The 19639-nt window shown below is 42.9% G+C and overlaps 1 protein-coding gene across 5 annotated transcripts in view; it reads left to right on the top strand.

Moving 5' to 3' along the window:
* RNF38 (ring finger protein 38) overlaps positions 1–19639 on the top strand; it is a 91162-nt gene that overhangs the window by 50920 nt on the left and 20603 nt on the right. For 2 of the 5 annotated variants that reach the window (XM_048931023.1, XM_048931021.1), the window contains one exon: positions 12833–12903. Coding sequence is in view for 3 of the 5 variants with exons in the window: in XM_048931021.1 (XP_048786978.1) it covers positions 12833–12903 (71 nt within the window). In the remaining 2 variants the exon portion in view is untranslated. Of the gene's footprint in view, positions 1–4397; positions 4941–12832; positions 12904–13974; positions 14082–19639 lie in introns of those variants that run through there. The other 3 variants (XM_048931019.1, XM_048931020.1, XM_048931024.1) reach the window with 3 other exon arrangements.

Genomic DNA, 19639 nt, shown 5'->3' with positions numbered 1-19639 from the left:
GTGAAGCTTAGAGGTTAATATCTAGAGTTGTACCTCTGTACTTTTTGGTCAATGTTTTTGATTTTGTAATGATGAAAAAAGTAACAATAAATTTAAAACAAAGAAAGCACACTACTCATTGTATCTGAAGTAAGTTCCTATACAGTTTACAGTAGCAGTCTTCGATTTTTCAACCTTACTGAAATTTTCAAGAGAAGATGCATTTTGAGAAAATCCATTCACTAATCTAGTTACAAATAGGGAAAAACAAATGGCTTGAAATTTCAGGTAGCTTTTGCTTTACAAAAGTAACTTAGATTTAGGTGCCTCAAGAGCTCAGACATCTAAGTCTTCAGAAGCATTAGTATTAAGGTAGCCTGGGATACACTGCTGTTAAGAGGATGAAATCTGAAAAGGAATTGTGAGGAGCACTATGTACTGTTAATACATATAAAATTGTGATTTTTATTCTTTAGAAAATCCTTACAAAAGCAAATTAATCATTATATATGATATCACTTTAGAAAGATCCCTTTTTATCCACACACTGTAGAGGTTATCCTCAGAACAGGAGGTGATTTCCTCTTTTCGGCTTCTAAGATTAATTAGCTTATTTGACTCCAAGTAGTGCTTTGACCTTTCTGCTTTATGTAGGTTTTTTTATAGTATTAAAAGCCAGACTGACACATGCTAGCAGAATTTTATTGACACTTTGCTATGTAATTTCATCAGTTGCACTTCATCTCCTGATATTCTAAGTACCAAGATTACCAGTAAAGCTGTGGCACTGTGGTTATGAGTGTAAAAGTATTTCTGCATTAACCTAATTTCCTGAAGATTTATGGCTGCTGTAAATGTTTTCCATGGGTGACTTCTTGTTGAGCTGCTCCTTGAACAAGCAGGAAAAGCTGGTCACCAGAGCAAAGCACATAGCTGCGAATACCTTAAGGAAAATGGTGCTGGCTTTTACATGTGCACTATAAAGATACAGAAATATGAACTTCAATACTTTTGCATGAAAACCTAAATAGAATTTGAATAATGTTTGAAATGAAAAAGCTAACAGTAAGGATTGTGTTCTTCTGTGTTTCAGTACTATCTTAAATAACAAAGTTGAATGCTGAAGAATGTTGCAGAAGTCTGTTTGTCATGTACAGTAATTTCATTTTTAATGGAGATTTTTAGAGTGCATGCCGATGAAATTTATGAAAGTAAATACAAATCTCCTTGTCATTACTGCCTTTGATTTCAAGGATTATGTAAGTGTTGGGATGTTCATCTTACTTGAAGTCTGAGTGAATCTGTTCACTTGCCCTAGGTGTGCTTAGTATTAATATGTATTAGTCTTTGTAGAAATGTTTGTGGTTGCTGTCAGTAAAACCTTTTTTTCTCACTGGAATTGTTTGCTTATCCAGCAATACTGCATCCTCAGCTGAGGACAGCCTTTGATGAAATGCTGGATACCTGATTCCAACTTCACACAGGGATGCATGGAGAGGCATGCCACTGACAATTCAGATCCCAGAGACAGCACCAAATGGGAATGTCACAGGCATCCTCACAGACATGAGTGTAACTTGAAAACATGCCACGTGAGCCTGTGCAGGATATGTCCTATGCCAACTACTGTTAGGTGGCAGCCATGCCAGCAGCCTCTCCTGTCCAGAGGCAGCAGTCATAAACTAGTGCGGCGGAGCCTGTGGGTTGCCTGTCCACCAGAGGCAGACAGCAGAGAAGGAGCTCCTCATCTCCACGCTCATGGGGAAAGACACTACATGGGGGGAGGGATTGGTTATTTCTTGGATGTTTGCCTAGGGGCATGGGAGATGAGGGCACCAACTGGTCGAGGTAGTTACTGGGGGGAAGGGCACTTCTCTGGGGTTACAGGGCCAACCAGTCCAGTTTGTGCTCCTAATGCATCTGCGAGATGGCAGTCAGCAGTACAACTGGAAGGCATGTTTAATGTGTATGAAATAAACATAGGCCTAGACTTCACTACAAACTTGTGGTTGTCTCATTTTTATCAACTTTCTTGATGCTTACTGGGCAGTCAGTCTGTTTATTGTACAGCAGCTGAGAGGGTTCTTTTCTTGCAGACTTCACCGCACCTTCTGATGCCCACAGTACTTAAGTCTTCAGTGAGTGTATGAAATTGAGGACTGCATCCCCTGGCTGGACTTTACAGTGAGGAGAAGGGGCTGGCAGGCTTTGTAATGGAGCCAGCTGGGGTTGGGGTGAGTAAGAGGAGATCTGAGGGCAGAAAGCAGTTGAGCAGGATCACAGATTTCTTGGCAAGCAAAGGAGGCATTTTATGTTTTTGTTTTTCCTCTAGTGTCTTCAGATTTTTTTCTTGAAGAGGATGTCATCCAGTGTCTTATGCTCAGAAGCTGCTAAAATTACCAGTGAAGTGCCACACCACACAACTGAAAAATATTAGCTATTCCCAGCATGTAACAACTTTCTTTCCACTGATCAGCTAGAGAAGTTAAGAGTGGATGCAGACCTCTGGGAAACCCATGGAGTTTTTTGGAGCTTACAAAAGGAAAAGTGGAGAAAAAGAGGGGAGAAAGACAGTCCTAATATGCATTGCTTGCAGCTAACGCAGCTAAAACCTCCAAGCAAAGATGCAGCTTATTCCTTATTCACAGTGAGATTTCTGTGTCTAGGAATAATTTGAGAAGGGCTTCCATGCCCCAAATTAGAATATGTTGTGATTCGCATACATCATTTCTTGAAGTCATCTCTAACATTTTTCTTTGTAATTCTGAAATATTCTGTTTGCTTTTTAAAAACTTGGTTTGAAAGGCTCTTGAATTAGGAGGGCATCTAGAAGAAAAGAAAAGTAGTACGTTGTAAACAGGATTATTGGACTAGCAAGTAACAGGAATCTACAGGAATGTTTTATTTTGATTGCTTTTTGGTTGGTTTTTTTTGGTTGTGTCTTTTTTGTTTTGGTTTTGGTGTTTGTTTTTTTTGTTTGTTTGTTTTTTTTGTTGTTTTAGTTTCCTTTGTGACAAGACTCTTGGATCACAGAGAATTTAACCTCTTGATTATCTTTGTTGAACCTTCAGAGGTGAGCTGGACATCTGTGGTTGTATCATGAGAACACATCCTCCGCTCAACTCACAGGTTTTATCAAAGGAATAATTGATTCACATTTCAGTTGTTCCCATGCATTTGCTACTTGGTGAACTCCAGCCTGCAAATCTGCTAGCATTCACTACAAAACTCTCTTGAATCATGCAAGTTAATGAAGCTCAGCAGTGGCATCCTACATAAAGTTCATTTTAGTAGTGTAAGTGGCATATTCAAATGATTCCTGGGAAGCAAATGTAATGAGTGTATCAGTTGGTATCATTCATTTAAGCAAAGTTATGCTTTCCATAGCTCAGAAATGAGTGAACTTAAAGCACTGAACTCCCACCTCTTTTCCTTGGACTAGCATTGTGTGAGCTTCATCTTGACAGGCGTGAAGCAAGGCATTCAGACTTGATGTAGATTCTTTCTTATAACAGTCCACAAGTTAGGTAGAATCTGATGATTCTCTTTGCTGATTAGTTTAATGTGTGGGTTTAGAAGGAAAGCAATCCCCTTCCTGTGGTAGCTAGGGAGCGTAGCTCTTTTTCTCACTTATTACAAAATAACTGATAATTTTTCCTGGATTCAAGGCAATATCAGGAAGAGTGTCTCACTTTGATTTGAAAAAGGGACTGAAGTAGAATTTAACTGGGGGAAAGCTGAAGTTTCTCATTAAATGTCTTAGATTTAGTGTATATGTTTTATACATAGATATATGTGCATGTATACATATACAAGGATAAGCCATCACTTGAAGGGCCTTACTCAATACCCTGTCTTGATACTGGCAATGCTGAAGGGGTGGCTGCTGTGAAGTTTTCTGAATGGCTGTTGTCTCTTGGAGGTCTTCCAACATAATTTCAGGCTATAGTCACTGAGGCATTAGAAGTTGTGAGTCTGAGTAAACCTGCTTTCACAAATTGCCCTATTACTCCCACAGTGGGGAGACTGCTTTCAATTGTGGCAAAATTCAGCTTGAATGCTGCATAGGAAGAAGGCAACTATGAGGCATTAGGCCTAATGGTTGCATCTCCTGAACACCACAGCAAGGAAGTACATTTGGCAAGGTGCTATGCACAGTGGCTTGCATAACTTTGCTCTCTCACTTACTGAGGGGTCTTACTGGCATTATTTCCCCACTTTCAGTCTGTGTATTGGGCTTATGTGTCAAGTTTTTAATAGTGGGGGAAATGTGTTATGAGAAAAGCTGAGGAGCTGCCCCACTTCAGATAAGAGCCAGCTCCAAAAAGGACCTGCTGCTGGCCAGAGCTGAGCCAATGAGCGACGCTAGTGTTGCCTCTGAGAGCATATATAAGAAAGGGGAAAAACTGTTGCAAAACAGCAGCTGGAAGAGAGGAGTGAAACAGCCCAGCGGCCGCCAAGGTCAGTGCAGAAGGAGTGCAGGAGCTCCAGCTGCTGAAGCCAAAGTTCTCAACAGTCCATGGAGAGGACCACGGAGGAGAAGGCTGTCCCCCAGCAGCCCGTGGAGGGTACTGTAGGGGAGCTGGCTGTCCCCCAGCAGCCCATGGAGGGGACTGTGGGGGAGCAGGCTGTTCCTCCACAGCCCATGGAGGGGACTGTGGGGGAGCAGGCTGTTCCTCCACAGCCCATGGAGGGCACCGTGGGGGAGCAGGCTGTTCCTCTGCAGCCCATGGAGGGAACTGTGGGGGAGCAGGGTGTTCCTCCACAGCCCATGGAGGGGACTGTGGGGGAGCACACTGTTCTTCTGCAGCCCATGGAGGGGACTGTGGGGGAGCAGGCTGTTCCTCTGCAGCCCATGGAGGGGACTGTGGGGGAGCAGGCTGTTCTTCTGCAGCTCGGGAAGGACCGCAGCGGAGCAGATCTCCACACTGCAGCCCATGAAGGAACCCACAGTAGAACAGGTGAGTTGGTGGGAGCTGCTGCTAACTGGGGGGGGGGGGGGGGGGGGCACACTGGAGCAGTCTTCTACTGAAGGTCTGCACCACAAGTGCCATGTTGGAGTAGTTCTTGAAGAACTGTAGTGTGTGGAGAGCACTCAAAGATCAGGAAGGGTAGCATCCTGTGGCTGTGGGGACCTGATGCTAGAGCAAGGGTGGAGTAATGGTGAAGGTTCAGCAGAGACAAAGCATTATGAACCAAATGCAGTCCCCATCCTCTGTGCTGTTTGGAGGCAGAAGGAAGAAGAGAATAGATGGGGGTAGGAGATGTTTTTAGTTTGCTTTTAATTCTACTGCTCTTGTCTGTTATTAGAAATAGGCAATAAATTACATTAATCTCCCTAACCTGAGTCAGTTTTGCTCATAACAGTAAGTGATGGGCGATCTCCCAGTCCTTATCTCAACCATGAGCCCTTGTCCATCATATTTTCTGCCCCTGTCCTTTTGAAGAAGAAGGAGTGAGAGAGCAGTGTGGTGCAGCTGATCTAGCCCTGGGTGTAAAATTACCACTGTCTGTTTTGTAGTAGAGACAATATTTCAAGCAGAATTAAAGTCTTCCTTTTAGTGACATTAGGGTCTGCTACCCACAGGTGTTGTGTTGGTCTGATGTACAGGCTAAGATTTGGGGTTATGAAGGTAGTTCAGCAGAGTTCTATCTGTTCACTGCAATCGAGGCACTGTACATTGGTTCATATATTCTTTCTGTCCTCCAGCATCATTTTCTGTTAAACCACAGTCACAACTATTTGGTGGTGCAGAGTAGAAAGCTGCTGAGGTTATCTTTCGGACTCAGGCTCAGTTGGCCTTTGTTACACAGGAATGAAATGTGATTCACCTTCCTTCAGGGTTTCTCAGTGTAAGGAGATGTCTGTTTCTCAGAAACGAAATAGTTCAAAAGCTTAACTGAATTATTAAAAGCTACCATTTTACCTTTTTAACACAAAAACAAAAACAAAAAAAAATCTGTAACTTAACATCATAGATTGCACTGTTGTGAAGCAGAGCCTCTAGCTGATGATCTCTGTGTCAACTTCCTGGCTCTGCTGCTTCTGCTAGTCCCATCTGAGGGACTGCACTACCACTGCCATCTTCAGGACTGCCTGTACATGACTGTACATGACATCGGCCAGATAACAGGTGCAAGGCAGTCAGAACATCTGTAAACTCTTGAGAGCTAGGAAATCATCATATAAAAATATCTTTCTATTCTGCTTTAGGTTTTTAATAAATAATTGACCAGGAGTAGGTGCGAAGACTGTGGAATACTATGTTCAAGAAGAAAAAGGGGAGGGGGGAAGGTGGAAAGTAGCAAAAGATATCATTGCTGTATCCACTACTAACTGCATATGGTGGTCTGTGGCTCAGTTTACAGAGCAGCTGAGTATGATTAAAAAAAAGTATAGATACCTTTCTTCCTTAGTAATGTATACTTGCTTGAAATGTCATTGTGACAACATAAAGAGCAGTGGGCTGCCAAGGCTCCCTACAGGTTTGTATTTACCAGTGGAAGCAGTACTGTTGCAGCTGTGTTGCTGCTGCTGTCATGCATTACAGCTAGAGCAAAGCCAACTTCTAATTTGCTGTTGTGTGTGTGATCACAGTTCTTGAAAATTACATCTGTACAAGAATAGCACATGCTGCTTTCCTTGTGTAATGTAAGGTCCATGTTTATGGCTGATGCACTGCAACATGTTGCCCAAGGAGGTTGTGGATGCCCATCCCTGGAGGCATTCAAGGCCAGGCTGGATGTGACTCTGGGCAATCTGGTCTGGTGGTTGACAGCCCTGCATATAGCAGGGCGGTTGAAACAGGATGATTGTTTGATTCTTTTCAACCCAGGCTGTTCTGATTCTATGATTCTGTGACTGCAGTTAGATAGAAGCTAAGTTTTCATATAGATAACATTCTGGCAACTGTTTTTGTTATCCACATGCATAGATGTCGCAAACAGGATTACAGGATTTGTCATTCCATTGGCAGAATGGAACTGTTCTCATTATCTGCTGCCTATAGTTTTATCTTAGACTAATCAAGAGGTCATATTTTAATTTAACTCAGCATCTGAGACTATGGACAGGAAGCCTCCAAGCCTTATCTTTTTATTTTTAACACTCCTTGTGGGTTTTTTGTTGGTGGGTTCTTGTTTGTTTGTTTTTTGTTTGTTTTTTGAGTTTGATACTGAGCTTGAATTAATTCCAAATCTCGATAATGTACATGGAACATTCCTAGGGAAAATACCTGTGCTTTGCAAAGGTCTAAATCAAATGGGAAGTTAGATTAGCATGTTTTGCACAGTTTAAAACTTGTCTTTCTTAACATCACACCTTGAAACTTAAAGTTGATAATAACTTCTTTGTTCTCTCTTCTTACAGCAATACACAGAAACTCTTCTGGAACTCTTGTGACCTCTGTAGGCCAGAAGTCTGTAGAGACTTCATTCCATAGTGATGAGTCAGAAGTTTTTTTTTATTATTATTATTTTTCTTAATTGGCCACTCTCTCTGAAGAATTTAGCCGGCCATCTAATTTGCCAGCAGCTCCTTACTTTAACACATCTTAATCAGTCATTATATCTGTATTGATAGAAGTTTTGATGAGATCTTGAGAAAGCCTGGTGTAATTTGACAACAGAACTCTTCATCTTGGACTCTTAGCTGATAAATTTGCAGAGTTGAATTAATGCCTTTTTTTATCCAAAATTATCAGTTGGAAATTAAATGATTTTTTTTTCCCTGTGAAAATAACTAGTTTAGTTTTCATGTTTGCCTTAATGTGTTTTGCATTTGGTTCTATTGCAGTCAGAAAATGTCCTCTGTCTAAATACCACTGATCTTTTCCTCTCCATGTTTTGGTTTATTGCTTCTTTCTCTCTTTAGTGCATTATTTCCTGTATATATTTGATGTCTTTCAGATGACTTGGCTTCTCAGAATGTATGTTCTTGTTTTCAGTACATCATGATCTCCAGCAAAAACAAAAGGCATTATGTCTATTGAGAAGGTTTAATGGTGCTGCAGTTGTTACATGTAATTATTTGTAGTTTGACTATACCACAGTAGAGGAGTAAACTGTTCTGTGTTGCTGCACACTGTTAGCCTCTGCTGGAAAGTATGTGGAAGGCTGTTGTAGCTTGCTGTCTTTTTCTTTCTAAATGTGTTACTGGTACTTGTTTCTTGAACAGCAGTGGTAAATGAATGCACAACCTGAATGCATCCATAGGAAGTTTGCTGATGGCACTAATCTGAGTGGTGCTGCTGACTCTCTGGAAGGATGAGAGGTCTTGCAGGGAGATGTAGATACCTTGGGGCACTGACAATCAGCAGTGGCACAAAGTTCAGCAAAGGAAAGTGTTGCATTCTGCATGTGGGACAGAACAGTGCCGAACACAGGCACAGGTGGGGACAAGTGACTGGAGAGCAGCTGAGCAGGACGGCACGTGGGAGTGCTGGTGACAGCAGCTCAGCACGAGACAGAGCTGTATCTGGGCGGCCAAGGGGCAAACTGTATGTTGGGGTACATCAAACAGCACAGCTGGCTGATCAAAAGAGATGATTCTCCTCCTATGTTCTGCACTGACGTGGCTCATCTTGAATATTATGTGCAGGTTTTGGCTCAACAATATAAAAAGGTATTTAGGTCCTTGAAAACATGCAGAGACAGGCAGCACAGCTGGTGACAGGGCAGAAGGAATCTTGTGAGGAATACTTGGGGCATTGGGCTGCCAGGTCTGGAGAAGAGGCCAAGGGCTGACCTCTCTGCTCCCTGCAGCTCAATGAGAAGAAGGTGCTGGACTCTGCTGCTGGGAGCTGATGTCAGAATGGAAATGGCACAGAGCAGTGCCAGGCTCAGATGGGACATTAGGAAACGTTTACTGTGAGGGTGGTTAAACACTGAAATAGGCTTCCAAGGGAAGTGGTTCAAACTCCATGGCTTTCAGTATTTAAGAACTGTTTGGATAATGATCTCATTAATATAGTTCAGCTTTTGGTTAGCCCTGAAGTGGTCAAGCAGTTGGATTCAGTGTTCTCTGTTAAGTCTCTTCCAACTGAATTATACTACTTCTAAATAAGTTGCTGGGGAGCTTTTTGTTGCTATTGTTTGATTGATTTGACTTCAAGAATATTGCACTTGAATCTCTTAATTTGCAAGTTCCAAGTGATTTGTGGAAATAGGGGATACAAAATGATCAAAGCTTGTATTTTCATTTTTAAAATAAAATCCATGTGCGTATACTGGAATTTTACATAAAATATATTTTTAGTATTTTAATCTGCCAGCCTGCCTGATTTCCAGTGTTGCTGAGCCTTCTTTTGGAAACACTTCTCACATTGCTAATTGTTTGTGCTTGCATACCTAGTTACATAATTTCAGTCTTGCGGTAACTTCAGCGTTACCACCTTGTCATTCTGCTGTTCCTCAAACTCAAAGATTTTTTTTTAACTGAGATATTTTAACACGGACTTTACTATGGTTGGAGAATATTCTGTCAAAGATCATGCATATTTCTGCAGGTTTTTGTTTGTTTGTTTGCTCTCATTTTGTTGCTGTTGTTGTTGTTTTCGTGTTTTTGTTTGTTTGTTTGTTTTAGTAATAAGTTACAAAGATTTGGAAACAGTTTTGCCCATAAGTTGCATTTTCTGTAATTCTGTCTTCGGTAACTGTGGACAGTTACTTGGAAACATTATTCTTAGCTTTTTTAACTGTTCCTGTTGCCTGGTGCTTACTGGTGTCAGAAATTACCTCCCTAGCTGCTGGCTGCAATGTTAAAACTGAATGGGGGGTTGCGGAAAACCATAATAAACACAATATATGCTTAAAGGATTTGGTTTTCCTGATACTGAATTTGAACTTTTTTAATAAGTAGGATCAGTGCTTAATGTCAGGTTTTCCTTTCAGAACATGAAGTGATGGACTCTAAAAGTCAGTCCTGGGTTGGTGGAGGGGGTAAGAATCAGTAGTTGTGACAGGCTGGCTGCAGGAGCATTGCTTCACTTTCAGCAACTGCATCATGGTATTAGGGACCCAGAGGAACGTGCTGCTGCTGCTGTCCTGTCTGCTGTAGAGCAGTTTTTAACACAGTGATGCCAAAACTATTATTCAGATTTCTATATTATTTGCTATGTTTTTAATAACACTTGAGTTTTCAGCATCTGAAAGCACATCTACATGCAAAAATTCAGTGATAGGTTTTCTTAATGAGACTCTTCTTTTTCATTCTAACCTGCTAGACCAAAATAATACCTATAGAAAGCATGAATCTATATTCAGTGCAAAGTCTGCCTGGGAGCACAAATGCAGTTTGCAGTGGGCTGTGACTGCTGAGTTGGGCTTTTAGTTTGCTACTAAGAGATGCCAAAAAGAAGACTGCAGCATCTGGTGCCATTTTTGTTATCTTTTATTTTAGCAATGCATTATTTGTACTAACTGTAATTAATTAGTAATTTAAATTGAAATTTTTGAGGGTTCTTGTTTGCTTTTGTTTTTTTTTCAAAAGGATATGGTATGTTCATGCATTGTTCTGGTACTTTTTTTTTTTTTCCTTTGGGAGCAGAACTGTGGAATTAATAAGGATATGAATGAAATCTCCTATTTTGAAGCAGTATTCTGTCCTGTAAATACCAGGGAAACTTGGTGACAGGGGAGAGTCTCATGCTGTTGAGAATATACAGTTTCCACAACTTGTAACTGTCTTGAGACAGAGGAAATAACCAAACAATGTGCTTACAAGAACTCTGTCCATTTGCAGCTCTAGTAGTTAAAAGTGTGTGGTTTTAGCTAATTTCAGAGATAACAAGATTCTACAAAACCTCTGCAAAGTATTTATCAATTGAAGCTTCTAGATCTAATTTGTGAAGGTGGAAGGAAGCTGTAGGTATGCACTCAGTATAACAGTGTTGATCCTTGTGTTTTGTTTTGAAAATGAAACTAAATTTACTGCCTTCTGGGTTGGAGAGCCAAACAGAGACAAAGGCCATGTAGCCTTTGGGATCTTCCCAGAGTGCCTCTTTTAAGAAATTTCTGTAGCTTATGAATTGCAATATGTGAACACTCAACTTCTGTAAGATACCATTATGCACTCTTACACATTAGAAGCTGTCAACAGTTGTCTGGTTTGAAAAAAATGCAGATATGGAAACAAGGTAGTCATAGATGCATCATATGCTGTAACAGTGTTTTTCAGGGGAAAAAAAAGGGAGTGCACTATTCTTTTGAATAAAGTTGAGGTAGATTTGAGTTCTCTTGTGCATTACATTTGGCTCAACTGGAAACTTTTTGCTTCAGTAAAGTAGCATCTAAGTGAATGAGAAAGCTTCTAAGTGAGTTGTCTCATTGTCTCTGCCCAGCTAGCATGTGCAAGGTTTTCTATCAAAACCTTAACACCATTTGCTGTTTTATGAAACTTGTAACCTTTGGGACACTATTTACATGTAGCCATGACATGAATTGTTTCCCACTATCTGTGCTAAAGCTGACTAGTCTGCAAGTGGGGTGATTCAAGCCTAAAACGATGTGAATTGGCTCGAGGTCATGATGAGTAACATCCAGAAGCTACGTGTGCATAGGCCACAGTGTGCTCTTGCTGGCTGGTAGGATGCTGCCTGTGCAGCGTTTCCTCAAGCACATCTGTTCTTGCTGCTGTGGAGCAGAAAGAAACTAATTTTCCTGCTTTTCCCATTTTATACATCCTATTTTAAAAGTCAGGGGGGAAAAAAGCAAAAAAGTTTTAACACTGAGGCAGTGATGACAATAAGGAGTGAATGATTCTGTTCCCTCCCCAACTACAAAGTGATTTTGGAGGCTTTCTCTGACTGGCCATGCCTAGTGGCAGACCGCCTGATTCTGTAAATAAGCATCTTCTTTGAAGGATCTGACTGCTGTCCATCCCATAAGCTGCAAAGATTTATGAAAAAAATGATGCATGGAATTCCTTATCTATCTTACAGAACTGGATTGATCATATTTCAGAATTGTAACGGCCACTTAGAAACCCATGGAGAAAATTTCTACGTTTATTCTGTGAGGAACATAATGAAATAGTGTACCTTTACAATAAGGTTGTTGGTTGTTGTTGTTTTCTTTCTCCATGCATTTTACTTTATTTCTGCTTTGTTTCACCCAGTATTTGTGGGAAGTACAAAATCAAGAGTAGTGGTTACCCCACTCCTATGCTTTCTGAGCAGGGAAAAGCACGTGTTTGGGAATCTGTGTTGATACAGTCTAGCTTCAGGTTGTCTCTCTGCTTGGATAGAAGTCTCAGGACTGGGATGAGTCTTTGCAGAAGTGTGCTGTACCATGCAGAGAACGTGGCATAATGAAACTGATGAAAAACCTTAAGCAGGCAGGAATTCCACTACAGATAAGATGGATAAGAGCAATGCTTTTCTGTACTTTTCAATTTCAATATTGGACTTTTTCAATTTCAATACTGGAATTTTCAATCTGCTTTTATTTTTAGTAGAGAGAAACTGCTGTTCTGTGGCTAACCAGGGTGCTGAACATTTTCTTCAATAAAGGATACAGAGCAAGACTACAGCACCTTAACATGTAGCTTCTCTTTGTGTGTGCTTATGGTATTATACAATCCAAAGCATATGTTTGCTTTGGATTGATGAACTAGCTCAAATTTTGTTCTGTTTAAATGTTTGGGAAAAAATCTGTGAAGTTATTGCTGGCACACTGTACAGAATGCATCTCTGATGCTTATTCCAGCATCAGAATTAAATGCATGACTTGTCAGACTTGGCAACTAAACCCCTCTTCTGCATGAAGGGAAAAAAAAATCTGGCTGGTAGATTTGTCCGTATTTTTATCATTGTGTTATCATTTTAACAAGTTTTTTACCCACCTTCTTTTGCAGGTAGCATCGCCAGTTCCTTTCAGTGCCAGTCAATCCATCAAGATCACATTTGCAACGATGATGGCGACAAGGTGAGGCGTACATAAATTTCTCCTTCAAAAGATCCACGTTTGTCTTTTTTATGTATTGCTTTTACTATATGAAGTCTTCGCTATGCCAGCATAGTGCTCATTTTTAAGAATTGCTTTGAATTGTCGTGTTAAAAATACACTTGATTCAGGACAATCTTTTAGTAAGTGAACGGATGGTGTTTCTCTTTTTGCTTAGTATTCTGAGCACCGCTGCCATATGATGCTCTGGGTTGATAAAGCAGTGCTGCTGTAACTGCGAGGTAAGCTAGGATGTTACTGCAGCTGCTCTGACTTCATCAGTTTGGAAGGTTGGTGGACTTTTTGCAAGGCTTTTATTTTCCTGCTCTTTGCAAGCGGCTTACTTGATACTGAGCTGATTTTTTTGCTTTAATTGCCTGGAAAAGGGCACATGTTTGCCCAGTTTTAAACGATACTCTTTAGAAATCGGAATTAGGTCTGGAGGTCAGAGCCTTCGTAAGAGCAAAACCCCCTTGCGTTGTGAAATCAGAGTGAGGTTAATTTCATAGCACTGCAGCTAATCGGAAGGAAGCGCGGCTCGCGGGGCCGAGGGCTCGCGGCCGCCGTCCCAGACGATGAGGGGCGGGGCCTCACGCTGCTCCCCGGACCGCCCGCGGAGGAGGCTGGGAACGGAGCGGGCCGCCGACCAGGGACGCAAGCCCCGCCCCCGGCCGCTCACCGTTTGTTTCCGGCCGCGGCGGTGACGTCCTCGGGCCAGCCCGCCAGCCGCCGCCGGGTGCAAACAAAGGGCGTCTCGCGCGCTGCTGGGTGCGAGGTGGGGCCGGCTGCTCTCGGCCCGCCCTCGCCGGAGCGCGACGTCACCGGCGCCCGGAGGCGGCGCGGGGCCGCGGGGCCCGCAGGGGCGGAAGATGGCGGGCGGTGGCGGCAGCGGGCCGCGGAGGGCGGCGGGCCGGACGCGGGAGGGTCGCGGGCAGCAGCCGGAGCTCGCCCTGTGATGGGCGGAGGGCGCCGGGCCGCCATTCCCGGAAGCGACCGTGCGGGCAGGCGGCGCAGGCGCAGGCCCGGGCCGGGCGGCGGCGGCGGCGGCAGCGGCGGGACCCGCAGCCGACACGACAGGAGGCGGCGACGGATCCTCGCCGGGCACCGCGGGGCGCGCCGAGGAGGCGGGGGCGCGGCCCCGCGGGGCCCCGCGGCCGCAGGTACTGGCGGGGAGCGGCGGTTGGCCGTGCTCGGGTCGTGGGCTGTGCCGGTTCGGCGGGCGAGGGCCGGTTGGCCGCGGCCGCACTTGGGTCGGGTCGGGACGAAGCGACGGCGGCTCCTGTGTACCTGCGGGACGCCGCACTGTCACGAGCCGAGAAGGGACGGCTGTCCGGGAAGAGACCGCTGCACAGGCGTGTGGCTTGGGGCTCTGCCTTCCGGATTTTCTGTTCGTACCGAGTCCTATTTCCCGTTCGTGGACCAGGTAGATGTTTGTCGCTTCCTTAAGAAGTGTGTTTTGAAACTAGTTGTGCGTTGAGGTATTTTCTGGAGGCGTTGGCTTTCAATTGCGACTCTTTGTAGTCACGTAGTTACTACTTATGCAGACGTTCATTGACGTGAAGCCTTACGAAAGTGGCTGTGGGAGCACGCACTCTTCTTGGTGTGTTGTTTGACCATTTGGTGAGGCACCCAGAGTGCTAAGGCAGCCCTGGTCACCAGGAGCCCACCTTGTCTTGGCGTTACTGCCTGACCTGCAGCACTGCTTAGATGCTTGTTCCTAATCACCCATCTGCTAGAACAACAGCTCTGCTTCCAGTTGCTAAATAATGGCATTTACCCTCATCTCAGGGACTTTGCTGTTTGCTGGCCCAGCAGATCCCATTGTTTCTTGAAATATGTACACCTTTTTTTTTTCCCTCTCTTTAGCAAGGTGTTGTAGCTTGGGCATTGGAGACTTGCTGTCCTGAAATGGAGGAAGCTCCATTTGGCTGGGCAGTTAGAAAAGAGGGTGCACAGTCAGAGAATTGAGTGTGAGACAGCGTGGGTGAGGTAATATGCTCACTGTAGTGAGAAGATGGTAATGTTATCTTCCACAATCACCAAACCCATGGAAAAGAAAATATGCATGTATAGTATTACATATGAAGAATTCCCTGAGCTAGTTACCAGCAAACAGAACATGCAAAGAACAGTAATTGCAAGAAAAGTAGTGTATGCATTGGAGGGGTTCATATGTTAGGGATCTCAAGATTTTCTTATTTGAACCTTAGCTAAAGCCTATCTATATATATTTTTTTCAATATGATTTACTCTGACTATAGGAGATAATGTGATTTAAAGTGACATTGTTTCCCAAGTCAAATTACTCTTTTGCTCTTCAAAGAAAGTCTAAGAAATTATTTCTGTACTCAAGGGTAGCACAACTTTTGCAGTTACGAAGACAAGTGAGTTCTTCAGGACTACTACTGAAAAGCAAGTTGAAACTTAAACTATAGTCTCGTTGCTTTTCAGAACAGCCTTGATAACAGTGTAGGCTAAACTGCTCGTGAACTGCATGGGAATTTGTATGGAGTAAGTTTTAGATTCCTAAAGGTTTTGTCGTTTAATCTTTCTGAAGAGGTCTTCCTCTTTCCCAGGAGAAATCTGAAAGGTAGGAGTAAGAATATAGATGGAATATGAAATTCATTTCTTCCTGTTTCAAGTTGAGGCACTGATACTTGAAACATCCGGTGAGGTGGAGGCTTGACTTGGAATTGATCTTCTTTTACTGAGCTCTTGTGAAAGATCATGAAAACTTCCTTTGCTTTTTGGTGCCCTCTACTGATTTCCGTTTGTCAAAATGTCTAAAGCCAAGTCGTTTTTCTTCAACAGCAGTAAAATTCTAACAGCAGCTATTTAAAAATGGTGGGAGAGAAGAAGGAAATCTCTGTTGCACCTTAATGATGCCTTTTGCTGATTGCTGTCCAACCAGTTTGCCTGGATTGCATTGGAACTATTCCTCACTTGATAGAAAAATAGTTACACAGAACTGCTTCACCAGAGTTCTTCTGTTGGTTTTCCATCTTTAAAAGGGCTGGCAATACTCACCTTCTCTTCTCAGGAAAATGAGAAGCTTTTCAGCATTTCTGTCCTGAGAGCTTTTTACCTCTTAGATCATTTGCAGTAGTACTGTCTTTTGCATTTATCATAACAACTTTATAACTGAAAATAAATTAAAAAATAAGAAAACCAACAGAACTGTGCTTCACGTAGGCACTGTGACAATTATGTGTTTTGTTTGCTGATTGTCTGAAGAGCCTTTTCATCTTCAGAGTCTTATCCCTGAAATCTCCTGACATCTCTGGCCTAGGCAGACTTGACAGTAGCCCAAACTCAGCCGTGTCCTCCCTCCAGAGCCTTGTGTCTGTCACCTCAGCTCAGTTCATTTTTGTAGGACTTGTTTTTTCTTTCATGTTGTGATAAGTCATTGTATGAGCTGGGGTGAGAGCATTCGTAGCGCACCTTCTGATATTGCTGAGCAGATGCTCTGCCTGGCGGTCTTCATCAGTGCTTTAGGAAATGGTCTTTCCAGAAGAATGAAGAAAGATTAAGGTTTTCTTCCTTACTCAAGTTATTTCCTTTCAGTCCTGCTAAGAACTCTTCTGTTTCTAGGATTTGAAATATAAAATAATTCTTTCCTAAATCCAGAGAAAGAAGACAAGAAAGAGTTTTCTTGTGAGCTCGTTCTTTCTTTTTCCTATGCCCTTTGCTGTAACCATGGAAATAGCGATTGTCATGCGCAGTGTTTCTTGGTCGCTACTGAAATTTTCATCTCAAGTTCTAGTTACATAATAACTTTCTCAACTTTTGACAGACCTTTTTGAAGAGCAGAGCCGAATTATGTACCATTTAAAAAAATCTGGGTGTGCCAGGGTTAAGTGGTGTAAACCAGACACATACTCACAAGGATACTTTTGTATAGTAACTTTTGGACCTCTGCTCTGAAGTATTATTTGATTTGCTTTTTCCTGCTTTCACAGGACAATGCTACTGAAAGCCTTGTGCATAACATTCAGTGAAGATCATTTCCCACTTTACTTTGTGCTGCCTCAGATTCACAGAATGACTGAGGCTGGAAGGTGCCTGTGGAGGCTGTCTGGGCCAACCCCTTCGGAGCTACCCAGAGCAGGTTGCTCAGGATCATATCCATGTGGACTGAAAATCTCAGAGAAAGGGACTCCATAGCCTCTCTGGGTAACATGTGCCAGTGCTCTGTCACCTGCACAGCAAAGGTCTTCCAGGTGTTGAGGGAACTTCCTGTGTGCCAGTTTATGTCCATTGCTTTTTGTCTTGGCACTGGACACCACTGAAAAGAGCCTTCTTTGCATTCTACCTTCATATGTTTGTACATGTTGATGAGAGCTCCCTGAGCCTTCTCCTCTACAGGCTGAACAGTCCTAGCTCTCTCAGCCTCTCCTTGTAGGAGGGATGCTCCTGTCCCTTCATTATCTAAGTGACTTTTCAGTGGACTCTGTTTTGTACTGGGGAGCTCAGAACTGGAAACAGGGTAACACATACACGCTCTCTTAAGACTTCTGAACCTTAAGAGCTGCCTGACTGGGCTTCCTTTCAGCCACCTGATTTGTTTGAGCCAGCTCTCAGGCTTGGGGAAAGTCTGTCCTTTTCCAAGTTTTCATTAGGCCAAATTCACATTACGGTAATGTTCCTTCATCAGGAAATTGTCTTGTGTGTATTCTGCTAGCCACGCATTCAAGTTGTCTGTAGGTCACAAATCTAAAACTGAATTTGGGCTAGAAAAAAAATTGTGACATTTAAAATAATTACTGGTAAGGAAACTTGTCACTGGAGTCTAAGCAGGATTTAAGTCTTCTTGTGATGCATTATTTGGAACAGTTGTCTTGAACGTTGAGGATCTAAGGTTTTAATTTGGTGTCTGAGGATGCAAAGTGTGGACATCACTATTCAAATGTTCATTTTCTCACTGCATGCCCACTTTACATCCACTTCACTGCCGTGTTCCCAACCAGCAAACATAATTGGTTTTTTTAGTTCCTTCCTGTGGTGTCATGGTGCCTGATCCAGGTATTTTATTATTCATGAGAACAGGTAAGATGTTGATATGGAAGGTGGTGGGTTGAAGCAGAAGTCCTACATCCTACTTAACACTGCAGGGGCTGTGCAAAAAGTGTTTTGACATCTAACTGTTCTAGCACACAGTTTTCAGCCACCCCCTTCTCCCCCATGAAAAAAAAAGCAACAAAACAGAGCTCTGCTAACCAGCTCAACCAAGCCACCAAAATTCATTGGGCAAACTCGGTTATGCTGGCTCAAGATACTTATTGATGGTGCTTATTCTGCCGACTAATATTTGTCTAGAGAGCTTTTGCCTCTGAAAGTGTGTCATCTCAGTGTGACTCTGCTGGCAAATCTGTATGTAGACAGACCTTTCGTGATGCGGCCCTGTGTCCAACTGGATTTTTTACTTTGTTTTGGAAAAAAAAAGCAGCAATTAGGCTTGGAAGTAATCTTCTGTTTTTGATCTTTTTTTTTTTTTTTTTTTTTTTTTTTTTGCAATACTTAGAACATTATTCTTCAATTTATTTCATATACTTGTTTTTTTTGTAGTACTTCCTTTCTAGATTTATTAAGGTCTAGAATATTGAGGGTATGTTTAGAGGAAATCTCAGTCTTTATGTATAAAGCCCATGAGCTTTTTTGTTTGTTGTCTTAAAAGTTGATACGATCACTTTTTTTCTCCCAGTATTTTTTCACACACTTAATTTCAGATATTCTTGTTTAGGGCAAAGGGTGAGGAGGTGTTGGTTTGTCCCTTTTTCATCAATAGTCTTTATCTCATTCTTCCTCAGCTGTAGTGTCTGACATCCTTACAATTTCTCTGTGTACAGTTAATGGAAGTTTGGTTTACGTATGTGGAAGGAGAGAGTGCATATTCCTGTGAGTGTGTCTGGTCAAGGAGCATTTCAGTGTCAAGAGGAAATACTAAGAAAAGCAGGAAACTGTAAGGGGAATCTCCAGGATGCCAAACCTGGCCAACAAATGGGAAGGGGAATGGTAATGAAACTAAAACTGGTCCATCAGTAATAGAGAAAAGTATGTGGGAATGCTTATTGCAGTGAGATTATGTGATCAAGTACTTTATCAAATGGCATGATAAGGAAGAGCAAGAAGCAACAAACGAAACTGTACACAGAGATTCAAATCTGCTAGCCAAACTAGGGACTAGAGAAGGTCTAAAACCAGCCCCGGTGAACCACACTGACTATGAAGAAACTGCAGGCAGATAAGGACTTTGCAGCTGATAGGGATGCAAACCCGAGGCCATGGCTGGAGGACCTGTGCACTGGGAAGGGTAACGGGGTGGGCAGAAGAAGGGTACAAAGGAGTCAGTCTTGTGCATCCACAGCCGGTCGGTTTGCTCATCCGTATGAGCCCTGCTGTGGGCACCGCGGCCTGTCCTGTCTTCTCATGCAGCCTTTCTTAATGAGCCCTCTGTGTGACCTCACCCTTATCTCGTGTGTGTGTGCATGTGCTGCATGGACAGGATGCGTGTGGAGCCCAGCAGTCCTGTGTGGCTGGTGTCCAGTGCCCTGGGGTCTCTGCACCAGCCCCAGCGCTGTGACCTCTGGCCCTGGGGCGTACCCAGTTCCACCATGGAGCCAGGGAGGTGAGTGGCCAGATGGTTTGTTGTGCATCACCTTCCCTGTGTGTGCACAGTGTGGGGTTTTTTTGCCTAGGTAATTGTTTTAATTTAAATAAC

The sequence above is a fragment of the Lagopus muta genome, chromosome Z (genome assembly GCF_023343835.1).
Source record: "Lagopus muta isolate bLagMut1 chromosome Z, bLagMut1 primary, whole genome shotgun sequence".
In the NCBI taxonomy this organism is placed as follows: Eukaryota; Metazoa; Chordata; class Aves; order Galliformes; family Phasianidae; genus Lagopus; species Lagopus muta.
The sequence above is the reverse complement of the archived record's forward strand: the minus strand, read 5'-3'. Positions and strand labels throughout refer to the sequence as shown.